This window comes from Dryobates pubescens, chromosome 15 (genome assembly GCF_014839835.1).
Source record: "Dryobates pubescens isolate bDryPub1 chromosome 15, bDryPub1.pri, whole genome shotgun sequence".
Classification (NCBI taxonomy): Eukaryota; Metazoa; Chordata; class Aves; order Piciformes; family Picidae; genus Dryobates; species Dryobates pubescens.
The window spans coordinates 17,343,773-17,356,976 of record NC_071626.1 but is presented as its reverse complement, the minus strand read 5'-3'; the positions used below and the strand labels follow the sequence as shown (position 1 = coordinate 17,356,976).

Sequence of the window (13,204 nt, the reverse complement as noted above, 5' to 3'; positions counted from 1 at the left end):
GACATTAGATGTTTGTTGAAGCAACCCAAGTCTGCCTCCCTTTTGGTGTGTGCTAAGGCTACAACAAGCTCCCATATAAAGTTCTGAAAAAGAGATCATGCCTGCTGCTTCTGACAAGTAGAGAAGAAAGAAAAATAAGAAAACTGAGAATATCTATTTTATTTGCCCTTTTTCCAGAAAGAAAAAAATACAGCAGTCACTGCTACAGGGGGAAAAAAAAGAAATCAATTTAAAAAAAAAAAAAGTTTTATTTGATTACATCTTTTTTTTTTTTTTTTTTTTTTTTTTTTTTCTGGTTTATTCTGGAAACAAAATATCAAAAGGTAAAGCAGAATGTATAAGGACAAATAAAAAGACAAGTTTTCCTGCATGACAGTATCTTTCATGACAGAAAACTTCCACCTGACTCAGTTTGAAACTTTCTGTCTGCTTTCAATAGATAGACTTCAAACAAAGTGTGTTGAGCTTCTCGCAGGAAGGAGCTTGATTTTTCAGCATCAGTGTAGTTGTTGCAGAGATCTCTGCTATTGGTTTAAGAGAAGCATGTGAAATGAACTTATATAAGTCCCTTATAGGGGCATGCTCACTGACTACCGAGGCAGAAATGAGGATGTGGACAGCTTGGTGTGTGGCCATGTACTTCTTTGGAGCGAGTAAGGGATTAGTAGAGCCATGATACCCAATTTGCTGCTGGGAGCATGTAATTCACCTCTTTTACTGTGGTTTTGTTTTGCTTTGTCTTATAGGAGCTAAAATCACTCAAATCTCAAGTCTTGTGCTGAGAGAAGATGAGAAAGCTACACTGACATGCAGTCAAAATGATAATCACAATTCTATGTACTGGTATCTGCAGCAGCCCGGGAAGGGGCTGCAATTGGTCTATTATTCCATTGCTGCAAATCAAGAAAAGGAGGGTGACATTCACATTGGATACAAAGCTAAACGGTTAAGCCTCTCAGACTTCCCCCTGGATATTTTATCTGTGAAGAAGAACCACTCAGCTGTCTATTTCTGTGCAAGTAGTTTATACACAACACTTCAAAGACACTTGCTTTCTTTACATAAACTTCTTTCCTTTCCAGCACCTTACCTCAGAAGGGAGCTGCTCTCAGCACAGGCAAGTGGTATGTTGGCCAATAGCTTCTTTACAAACCAGCTGCTGCTGAGGAGTTGGAGCAAGAGAGGCAGAATAGGTCTTTGCAGTGCAGGTTGCTTGCTGAACCCCTCTTTTCTGATCAGCCATTTAGCCTCTATCTCATCAGAAGAATCAATAAAAATTGTAAACCGAATGTAGACATTAAAGAAAATGGAAACTGCAATCCACACAGACAAAAATTGTCCCCTAAACCATTTTCTTATCTGACACAGAACAGTTACCTGTAATATTCATCTATGTCTAAAACACGTTCAAGATAGTAACTTTTATGTTCATCCTCTTTTCTCTCTGAATATTATCAGGCATTGAAAGCCACAATACTTTCCATTGTGCTTGGAAAGATTACCCTGATGACAAAAAGTCTGTAGAACTAAGATTGTCAACAGTAGGAGAAGGGGCCTAAAAAAAAAAAAAGATGTTCTAAAAATAGCATTTAAACTGACTGTGTCACAGATTAGAGTAAAATGGCCCCAAATAAGAGTCATTACCATAGTAATGTCCTGAAAAGGTACATGTGTATGGAGGATATAAAAAGGAAAAGGAGATAGTAAAGAGTAGCATACAGCTTAGAATGAATTCACATTCAAGAAAAATAACAGTGACTTACATTTATTGAGAAATTGTTCTGACTATGCAGTTTACTTCTGGTTACGTTGTGAAGTACATGCCACTATGTGTGTCACACCTCTCTCTGTATGCCTCATACTTACACCTCTCTCACAGTTAAAAAGAAACAACAGAGTCTAGATTAACCTCTCTATTGATGAATTCTGAGGCACCTTGTGGTTTTTCCCCCAAGCAACTTTGTCATGTTCCTCATTCAATGTCTTGTAGTTTTCTCTGTCTTCGGGAGGTGTCAAAGATGGCTAATTGCATGACTCAACTGCCTAAACAGAGTTGGAGTCTTTAAGGGGTACAGGGGAAGCCAGTGGGGACAATCTGCAGCAAGATGAACTCTTATTAGACATAGCACACCAAAAAAACCACAACCTTCCTCATGAGTGTGTACCAACACTGGAACAGATTTCTAGGGGGGCTTGTCAAATCTCTGTCCTTAAAGATATTCAGAAACCACCTGGACAAAGCTCTGAACCACATAATCTAGCTTTGGAGTTCACTTCTCATTTGAACAGCAGTTTGGAACAAAAAGACCTCCAGAAGTCCCCTCCCACCAAAAGTTTTCTACAAGTATATGATTTTTACCACCTTGCTTTGCTGTTTTGACATACCTAGAAAAAGTGGGGGCTCGTGTTGTTGTTGTTCTTTTTAATGTGCAAAAGCAGGTCAGCAACTCCCCAAACACCACAAGTCTTCTGGGTTTAGTGTGTTACACAACAGAAACAGCAGCTGCACATGCAAAACCCATCTGCAGGCTTCAGTAGCAAGAAGATTGTGTGATAACATGAGACAAACCCCCACCGGCTTTGATAAGGCCTGTATGCGTTACTATTCCTGTCCAACCGTAGCATGGTTAACAGAGAGCTGCATGCTGTGCCTCATCCTGAGAAGCTAGGGGGTGTTGTGGTAAGAGGCTGATATGCTATCAAAATTGGGTTTCGCTTAAATGTCAAACCACATCCTGTTTTGCAAAAACCCAACTGCTGTTCCCTTAAAGAGATATGTTCAAGCCCTTCATCTTGGCGTATTGGACAAAATTCGTTCTGGGTTTCTTTTGCTTTATTTCAAGCACACTTTGTAAACAACATTTTTAATAACAACCATCAGCCCAGTCCCTCCTCCAAACTGCAGTGAGCACAGATAAAATTATTGCTAGAATCTAGCAGATAGAAGTCTGAATGGCTAAGATTGTTACTGTGCGTGGTGTGAGTTTGTGTAAAAGTGAAGTCAACTCAAATCCCTTAGTGGGGAAACAAATTTAAAAGACTTCATGCAAATTCTTGAGGGGCATCATTTAGAAGATGATATCAAAATTGTTCCTTTTGTTCCTGCCTCATGAATTTGAGACTTGTAAAGGCATTGTTGTAAAAAAATAAGAAGCCTCTAAGAAAGTAATTCTCCTTTTATGTTTGAAACAATCATGAGACTACGTAACTAATAATTGTAACAAGAACACCAAATAAATCTTTTTGTTCAGTACAGAGCAGGAAAATTACTCCAGTTTATGGGATTGTACCCATCTGTCCTCTGTAACTTAGATTAACTTTTTTATCTGATAAAAAAAAAAGATATGCCAAGTACCCCTCAAATCTGTCAGCGGATCCCTTACCAATAAACAAATGCATTAACTGACAGCTGACCTTGATTCACCAAAATTTTCTTTGCTACCAAAGCAAGCTGAAAGTTGAATAAGAACACAGTGAGAGAAGAAGCAGCTATGATGTCCTTCCTGAAGGGCTGCCACTTCTCATCTGGCTAGTGCTCCGTTACCTTCCCTAACACCCTGGAGTTCTACATCTATTTTGGCTAGAAATCAGTCAATTCCTCACTGCCAAGTATGTGGAGATTTGCTTAGATGACAGATACCAGAAATGGAAGACTCTTCTCACCAGTCACACACGCAAATATAATGGAACCTTCTGACTTAGTCAGAACGGCTGGTAAATGATGGAAAGTGGCTTGGTGAGCACTACTAGCAGCTCCCTCAGTACTCTTATGTGTATGCCATCCAGACATATGCATGTTTAATTGGTGTAGCAGGTCACTGACCATCTCCTCTTGGACTATGGGGGCTTCATTCTGGTCCCTGTCCCTAACTTCCAGCTCAGGTGCTTGGTACCCAATGAACAACTGGCCCTGCTGCTAAAGACTGAGGCAAAGAAGGCATTGAGTCCCACAGCCTTTCACTTATCCTTGACCACTTCCATGCTGCATGTGTTAGCATAGCTGCACTTCAGTTGATGCAATGGTCTTAGCACCTTTCTGTGGGGAGAAGTCCCAGTTCCTAGCTGGTTCTTCGCAGGTTCTCCCACCATTACTTACCCATAAATGACCCTTGAGACTTTGCTGCCACATGGGTCTCCATCCCCTGCCTCCACTAGCAGACTGACAGACCTCACTAGCACACCATCCTTCCAATATTGGTGTGCTGCCCTCAGGTTTATTTCCAGGAAGCTTGGGTTTGTGCCTTTCCCCCTTCCAATCAAGTTTAAGCTCTTTTGATGAGCCTTGCTAGCTCCTGTGCTAGGATCCTTTTCCTTCTTTTAGACAGGCATATCCTGTTGCCAGCAGACCTGGTGTCCTGAAAAGCAAACCACGATTAAAGAACCCAAAGTCCTGCAGGAGACACCAGGCTTGGAGCCAGGTACTGCTCTCATGACTCTTTCTGTTTATTCCCTCACTGCACCCTGCAGCTGGAGGGATTGATGAGAAAACTACTCATGCTCTCAATCCCTTAACCTGTCACCCTTAGGCCCTGAAGTCTCTCTTCGTTGTTCTTTAGCGCGAGTTCCTTATGATGCTACACATCACTGGAAGTTGTGTTGTAGGACATTATTGCTAGAAAAGAACAAATGAAAAAATAACTCATGTTTCTTGAATGGAAAAGAAGCTAAACTTTATTGCTAACTGAAGGAGACGGGTTCTCAGCCTCTGAGTATTAAGAAGGTGTTTGCTTTAATGATATGATACTATATGATATGGTACGATTGATAGGATATGATATGATGATATGGAAGCAGAGGAAGAACCCAGTAGTGAGTACAATAAATTGGAAAAAAAAAGCAGGTGGGGGACAGAAAATCACCAAGAAATAATATTCAGAAGTTCCTAGTGAGAAGCACAGATCCTTTGCTATGGAAAGGTAGAAATTTGCTGTGTTCCTGATGATGTGATGAAGAGGACTCTTCATTTATTCTCTTTACAATTGCCACCAACCTAATTGAAAACAAAACAGAATAAACAAATAAAACCAAACCAAAATAAAACAAACAAACAAACACCCCCAACCAACCAATAAATAAAACCATCACCACCACCAAAAACACCAAAACAAAAGCACAACCATGCAAAAGGAACAAATACATCAACCTGTGAAGCAATAGACCATGTTCATCAATGTCATAACTATTGTGTCTCCTAGGAGCATTAACAGAATTGACTGTGTTGAATCTCTGCTTTCTCTCCTTCCTTGTACCAAGGGAGTGCCTGTTTAAAGAATACTTTGAGAAGGAATTTCTCTGATAGCTAGCACTGATTTGGTTTGAATTCTGGAAAAAACAATAATGGGAAGCTCATCACTTGCGATTTTTCAAACAAGCCTGCACAAAACCTGGAGAGCAACCCCACAGCTAAGAATAGATTTAGCCAGTATCCACTGACCCTTGTACTAGTTGAGCAAGATTAAAGTTCAAGTAGCACACTAACCTACCTTGACTCTCCACAGCAGAGCACTCAGGAAAATTGCATAGAGCAAGGCTTTGCCGCAGAGCACGAGGTAAGTGAGCTTCAGAGAATTTCCATACCGCAAATAGGACTCTGCAAATCAAACATCATTTGTGTATTGAAGTAGCATCATCACAAAAGATTAAATCTCCTGTAGCTTTAATCAAATAAGAAACCTTAAAATCTTTAGCTAAGGAACACAAAGGAACTAGTCAAATGGATGGCTCTGTAGACACAAGACAGCAAGGGCTGGGAAAAGACATTGTAATTCAAGAACCAAAAGAGAAAGCAAGTCTAGGAAAGACACAGACTGGCTTTATGCTAAAAAAACCCCCATGTCCTGATTGGAAATGTTTAACCATTGTGTTGCCATACCTACTGAAAAACTAGGCTGTTATGTGGATTCCCTCTTAGGAATTCAAATTAAGCTGAATCACAGATTTTAAATTTTATGCACTTGTTATTGAGAGTGACCTTGAGAGCGCCGCTGATGTATCAGGGAAGTTTTACATAGTCCGGAATAAAAATATCTACAAGAATCGAGGCTCTAGATACCATGTTACTCTTAAGGAATTGTAGTAGTATTGAGAGACTAGCCTTAAGGTTCTTGTAGCATTAAACAAGACTATGTAAATATGGAGGAAGGACACCTAATTTTTAATATAGATATCATCACAGTTCAGAGGGGAATGTGACTTGTAAAATGAGATGTATTCAGAATTTGGTACTGATAAACAGTCAGAATTCTGGATTCTGAATCTTGACATTATAAGCACCAAATATGACTGCCCATTCCAGGGCTTCACCACTCTCATGGTGAAGAACTTCCTCCTCACATCCAGCCTGAATCTCCCCACCTCCAGCTTCATTCCATTCCTCCTCGTCCTGATATCCTAAGAAGTCCCTCCCCAGCCTTCTTGTAGGCTGCATGCACCTAAAATACTCTCGAAGTAATTTTTGGTTTATTCTTAAACCTAACGTGCAAATTACTTAGATGAGGAAGTGGAAAATATTATTGCAGTGGAAATGTAACACACCTTGTACTTGGGATCAATAAAAATGGAAATAAAATACATACAGATATTTGCCTGTGGGGAGACACACATACCTTCTGTGAGTGCACAACCTGAAAGACAAAAATGAACTGAAAGTCACTTTTGTCTTCGCTGCAAACAGAGCACACATTTTAGAAGCTTTATTTTCAAGACACTATCTGATTCATTTTATTATACTGCATATCTGATTATGCCATATATTTTACACTATTAGGATTTCTCAGTCAAGATCTGAAGAAACCTTTTAAAAACTACAGCTATATAAATGATGTAGATATAGAGGTCCAGGAATATGGAGAGATGTACATATTTACATATATGCTTGTGTCATAACCACACCCCATATAGAAGGTGGGTAGAGATGTGTTTCACACTGTAACCCACACCCTTCTGATTTGTGACTTCTAGTTTGTAAAGATTGGTGATACGCAGTTTTTACTCACCAGCATCACCATAGATGGATTTGCGTATCGATCCCGATGTTCCATTCTCAAAAAACTTGGCAACACACTCAAAATTATTCAAAGGGTTGGACCACTCATAGGCTGAGATCCTCAATCTGCTGGTCAGTGAGTAGGTACTCCCATTCTGTGTGGAAAACTCATCTGTTCCCACCCCTTCTGTCCTTTCAGCACCATTCACCTTCCAGACCAAATTCACGTAATCAGGGTAGAAGCCAGAGGCCAGGCATACCAGCGTGGCCTTCTTCTTCTGTTGGATCTCTTGTTTTGAGGGGGAAAATATGGCCACAGCTGGAGGTATGATCTTATCATTCTTCCCTGAAACAGAAAGCAATGTGGCCCAGAGCCTCCATTATTGTCTTCAGTCAGAAAACTTTTGAAACTGTTCTGCATTTGTGCTGTGTGACTCCTGATACATCTGGCTTTTTAACCAAGGTCTTTTAGGCAATTATTGTCTGTTAGATATGTAGACACCAAGAAACCAAAAGCATTTGTCTGCACTTGTTGCATAAAAGGTCTAGCTGCAGATATCCAAGAGTACTGTGCCCAGTTCTGGGCCCCTCAGTTTAGGAAAGATGTTGAGTTGCTGGAAGGTGTCCAGAGAATGGCAACAAAGCTGAGGAGGGGTTTGGAGCACAGCCCTATGAAGGGAGGCTGAGGGAGCTGGGGGTGCTTAGCCTGGAGAAGAGGAGGCTCAGGGGAGACCTTATTGCTCTCTACAACTACCTGAAGGGAGGTTGTAGCCAGGTGGGGGTTGGTCTCTTCTCCTGGGTAGCCAGCACCAGAAAAAGAGGACACAGACTCAAGCTGTGCCAGGGAGGTTTAGGCTGGAGGTTAGGAAGAAGTTCTTCATAGAAAGTGTGATTGGCCATTAGAATGTGCTGCCCAGGGAGGTGGTGGAGTCACCATCACTGGAGGTGTTTAGGAAGAGACTGGATGGGGTGCTTGGTGCCGTGGTTTAGTTGATTAGATATTGTTGGATGATAGGTTGGACTGGATGATCTCAAAGGTCTCTTCCAACCTGGTTAATTTAATTCTATTCTATTCTAAATTTCTAGTATTGTCTCTGTAAGAAGAATAGGAAAACTGAAATGAAGTTCAACAGACAAGTAGGCAGAAAAGTACCCAGGAGTGCTATGAGGCCTGCATTTGTAGTAGTATTGTACTAATAAATTAGAGTCTGCATTATAAAGCATAAGCATCTTCCACAGACTGTATTACATTCCTGGAAATGTAATAAGACATGATGGTTATTGCAATGTTCAGATAACCTGCTTGGGCCCCCACCCCTGCCATCTAAGAGGAGACTTGAAAGGAAGGAGCTAATCTTTCTCACTGTCTGAAGTGAAGAATACTTCCGGTACGTAACCTGAGTCTACCTAGAACAAGTTTTGGTTCAGGTCTCTAGTTGCTCAACAACTTTTTTTAAATGATGATGAAATATCTCTTTGTGTTATTTATGTTATCCTAATTATGAGAAGCCCTCATCCTGGATTACACATCTTCCCAAAATGATGCAAGATTCTATACACTCACAAACCAAAAGTTGTCCTCTGCCCTAAAATGTTTAATATCTACATATAAGACTAAAGGCAATAGACTTCTACAGTCAAAAGCATATACAAGACAACATTGAGATGTTACTCAGAAACTAAGCAGTGACCTAAAGGCCATTGTTTTTTCTTCTTTCTTTCTTCTTTTCTTCCATATAATCTATTAGCATGTCTTTTTTCCTCATTCAGCATGATAAACCCACCAGGCCTGCAGAGTGTAATACAAACAGAAACACAGTACAGCTATGAAGCAAAAGGGACAACTTTTATCTTTGTGTGTGTGTGTGAAGGCATTTGTAGATGTTCCTTCCTTTCTAGTGTGGAGAGAATTAGCAGAAACCTATATCTTGAAAGATACTGACCTGTAAACCCTAGTGTTTGCTTTCAGCTGTTAGCTTTAATCATAATAGTCAGTGCTTACGCTACAAAGATCACTTGGGGTGCCTCTATGAAAATGTGTGAGCTTGTACAGAAGAGGTAACTAGATAGTAATAGAGAGAAGGTTTAGTGCTGCTTTCCTTCCCATGAAGATGAGGAGAGGTTGATCACTCTTACACTCTGTTCAAGTACTTGCCTTTATGAAGTTTTTCCCTGTCTTAGAAGTTTCTCTGACATAAACTCAAATTGCTAATGAGTAAATACAAGGAAACAGGAAGAACACAGAAGAAAACTAAGAGAGATTCATCAGACTAATATATATATAAATATAAATGTATAAATATATATATATATATATAAAAACCACCAAGAGGAAGGCAAGTGAAAAAAGGCAGAGAGAAAGAACAATAAAACTACTGGAAAGACAAAGAAAGCCAGTGAATGAACATGTTTGAAACAGAATAAGGAGACTGGTGCAAACAAGAACACAGACAATCAGAAAAATTGTATCAACAGCCCATTCTGTTCTGATCTGCCACAGTGTTCATGGCAGACACTGGCACAAACTCACACATTCTCTGTCACACATTCTTCACTCACCTAAGAGAAAATGTACTACAATTCTTCCATTCCCATCACAACAAGGTCAGTTTCACAATTTCTTGTTATCTTTCACTCCTACTCTCATTTTGAAATCAAACCTATTAATTTTGATATAGGTGATCTTAAATCCTTTCCTTGGAGGAGGGAAGGCAAAGAAAGCAAATGGGTAAAAAGAGAAGTGCGCAGAGAAAAAAAAGAAGAGAGTCTTTTCATAATTAGAAGTTGTGCAAAGGGCTGTAGAGGAAGCCAGTGTATCAAAGCAGCTTTAAGTAGCCTGCCCAATATCTATGGAACATGAGAGCAAAGTACCAGCAAGGACATTCATTCCCTGCCTGTTTCATCACACACAAGAATCCACAGTTTACCTCTGAGATATTCTTTTGGTTGTCACACAGATGAACTGCAAAAACTTGCAGATTGAAGAGTGATCTTTCATTCCCAACCTCTATAATGTTTTCTTGGAGAACAGAAGGAAACAGAATTACACGTTCTTTTCTCCCTTCATGAAGTTCCCAGTAAAGGACAAAAGCAACAGACACAACATTTACACCTGCAAATCCTGCACTTCCATCTCAGCAAGTCTCATTTTACTAAGCAACCAATAAAGCACTAATCCTGCCCTCATGGCTGTGTGAAAAAATTATCATTATTCTGTTGTTAATTATTTAAGAATGTTCTTGCCCCTAAACAAATATCACACATATCACAAAGATCAGAACTCTGTCTTACCTATGACTGTGAGTTTTGTCCCATTGCCGAAGTTCAGTCTTTCATTATTCACACTGCTTTGCAGCTGCAGGAAAACCTCCCCTCTACTCTCAGTCCTCTGAACCAAACCTGCTGACTAACCCTCCCCTCCTATACTACCAGCAAAAGAAGAAACACAAAGTGCATTAATTTATGGTCCCCTAAAACCCAGTGAAAAGCCTGTAGGAGAACATCACCACATCTGTGTTTCTAAGCAGGTGAGATCAATCTCAGAAATACCTCTTTTGCCTCAGGCTTAGGTGATTTGGTTGTTGCAGCTTTCACCCTTTCTTTAGAGGGCATTTATATTTTTATCTGGGAGCACTGTTAGAACATATTTCCTGTATGCAGGCAGACTAATTTTGTCTGCTTAGTTTCCACTAAACAGCCCCATTGCTTTAATTTCCTTCGTTCCTTTCAAAATAATGAATATTCTTCTCTTGTGAGATAAATGTCTTTTTGGGTTTTTTTGTCTTTTTTTTTTGGCTTTTTTTTTTGTCTGTTTTTTTTTTGTGGGTTTTTTTTTTTTTTTTTTACAAAATAGTTTGCATCCTAGGCCACTGTCTCCATGGGAGCAATTCCTAAACATCCCTCCCTTTCTTCTTCCCTGGAAAGAATTCTCTGTTTTTATTCCATCTGTTCTCTTAGCTATGATTATTAATGCTAGCTGTGTAACTTAGTCTGGTCAATGAGAGACCAGTGCATTGATTTTCACCAGCTCAGGTACCTCAGATTCCCCCTGGATTTCAAAACACATGCTGATTATTGAATTATTATTTTTTTATATATATAAGGATTGAATTTTATCACTTGTAATAATTTCACTCTGCAGTGGAACAAAAGCCTAAGGAGTCAATTCTTCAAGGAGCAATACAATGAGAAGAAGACACCACTGTCATTTAGCAAAGTCTTAGGAGCAGTCTTGTGCTCTCCTGGCTTTGGAGAGACCATTCTGACAAATCTGGTTTGCTGTGGAGAGTTGTTTTTTTCTGTAAGAACAAGGAATTAAACAGCTATGGAGAGCTGTTAGTGTTGCTTGTGATAAAATGGAGTGTTTATATGTGGCTTCCCTTTTTCAACTCATCTTCCCCAGTTATCTGAGATAATACATATTTGTGTGCCTTTAAAAGATACAAAGTAATAAGTTTCCTAGACCTGTCCAAAGTGTAAATGTAACTCAGCTCTTTCCAGACAGCCTTTCACTGACTTGTCCTAATGACCTGTGTCTCCAGGAGAAATACTATAACAGAGGACTGCTTTGGGGAAATAGTGACTTTTGCAGACATCATTTTACTAAGGGAATGTACTTATGATATGTACATGTTTTTTAAGGCATTCCTCCTCCAAATTCTTTCTATGGACAACTTTTTATTCACTAAAAATGCACTCATTCAGTCCTCCAAAATTAAATGTGTGTCCCTACCTAAGGTAGCAAGCTTAGTCTATTCTCCAAAACAGACTGGGTTACTAGCACTTCAGGAAAACCACCAGTTTAATAAAGGAAGGGAGAATAAGGTTGAAATTAAGTTCCCTAAAGAGAAAACATGGGATTTGAAGTGATCTCTAAAAGAAAAAAAAGCAGAGAATTCTTACCTATTACTGTAAGTTTGGTGCCACTGCCAAAAGCGAGGTTGTTCACCGTGACAAAGTGGTGTATTATAAGTTAGGCAAAGGGCTGCACTGCAGTTGACTTTGGTGAGCAGAAGCTTAATCAGTGTTCACTGTATCTGGAATCCAAATAGTCCCTCAGTCTCTCTCTGAAGGTCTTTCATAGAAAACCAGCTTGAAATCTCATTGTATTATCTGTAGCATTTATAAAAGTGTTTCCCAGAGTCTTCTTGTAATGAGGGTCCCAAAACTGAACACAGTGTTTGAGATGCAGCCTCACCAGTGCTGACTACAGATGATCACATCCCTAGTCCTGCTGGTCACACCATTCTTGACACAGGCCAGGATGCTGCTGGCCCTCTTGACCACCTGGGCGTACTGCTGGTTCATGTTCAACCAGTCAACGTCCCCAGGTCCCTCTCTGCTGAGCAGCTTTCCAGCCATTCCTGTCCAAGCCTATGACTGACCACCAACTGGATTTAACTCCATTCCCCACCATTGTCTGAGCCTGGCAGTCCAGCCAGTTTTTTATCTAGGGAAGAGCTTCAACACATTTTATGTAGTGCCTCAAAGTGAGACCTGCTACATGTCAGAATTCCTTTTCTAACGCTTCTATCACATTAAGAAACTATTTTGTGGTCTGTTGCAAACACTAACACAGCAGAAAGAAACTAATTCTCTGCTTCACATGCTCTGATAGGTCTTAGGTGCATCTGCAGTCAATCTGGTTAGCAAAAAATTATTTCAGTGTTTCAGAATCTCCTGGCATGTTTTCCAGAGAGGACAGACTCAGACAAGGAGTCACCATCACTGGAGGTGTTCAGGAGGAGACTTGATGGGGTGCTTGGTGCCATGGTTTAATTGATTAGGTGGGTTGGATTGGTTGGTGGGTTGGATTGGTTGATAGTTTGGACGCGATGATCTTGAAGGTCTCTTCCAACCTGGTCTATTCTATTCTATTCTATTCTACTCTACTCTACTCTACTCTATTCTATTCTATTCTAATGAAAACAAATCCTAGCATTTATAGATCTGTCAAGAAAAAACAAGGCAGAGCATGACTGCTGCAGAATTCTCTGTAGCTGTCTGAAAACCCCCAAAAGGCTTATGCACACAGAGGTTTTTGTAAAGGCTTCCTGGAGAATGTATCATTGTGTAACCCCTGTCCCCACAACGTTACAACCTCGTACAAAAACAATCCCACTCATGGTTCTGTCTTCCTGCTTTTGCCACCCAGTCACCATGAGTGATTGCCACAGGCCACATCCTTCCTCTGTCGTTGGTGTTTCTGTGTGACAGTCC

General features: G+C 40.1%; 1 protein-coding gene across 1 annotated transcript in view; it reads right to left on the bottom strand.

Annotated features, from left to right (window-relative positions):
* Window positions 1-382: 382 nt before the first annotated feature.
* LOC104299515 (M1-specific T cell receptor beta chain-like) overlaps window positions 383-13,204 on the bottom strand; it is a 29,711-nt gene continuing 16,889 nt past the window's right edge. The window contains exons 4-9 of the mRNA XM_054167598.1: window positions 11,888-11,927; window positions 6,996-7,331; window positions 6,606-6,623; window positions 5,484-5,590; window positions 3,384-3,451; window positions 383-524 (exon numbers count right to left, since the gene is read on the bottom strand). Of these exons, the coding sequence (XP_054023573.1) occupies window positions 383-524; window positions 3,384-3,451; window positions 5,484-5,590; window positions 6,606-6,623; window positions 6,996-7,331; window positions 11,888-11,927 (711 nt within the window). The remainder of the gene's footprint in view (window positions 525-3,383; window positions 3,452-5,483; window positions 5,591-6,605; window positions 6,624-6,995; window positions 7,332-11,887; window positions 11,928-13,204) is intronic.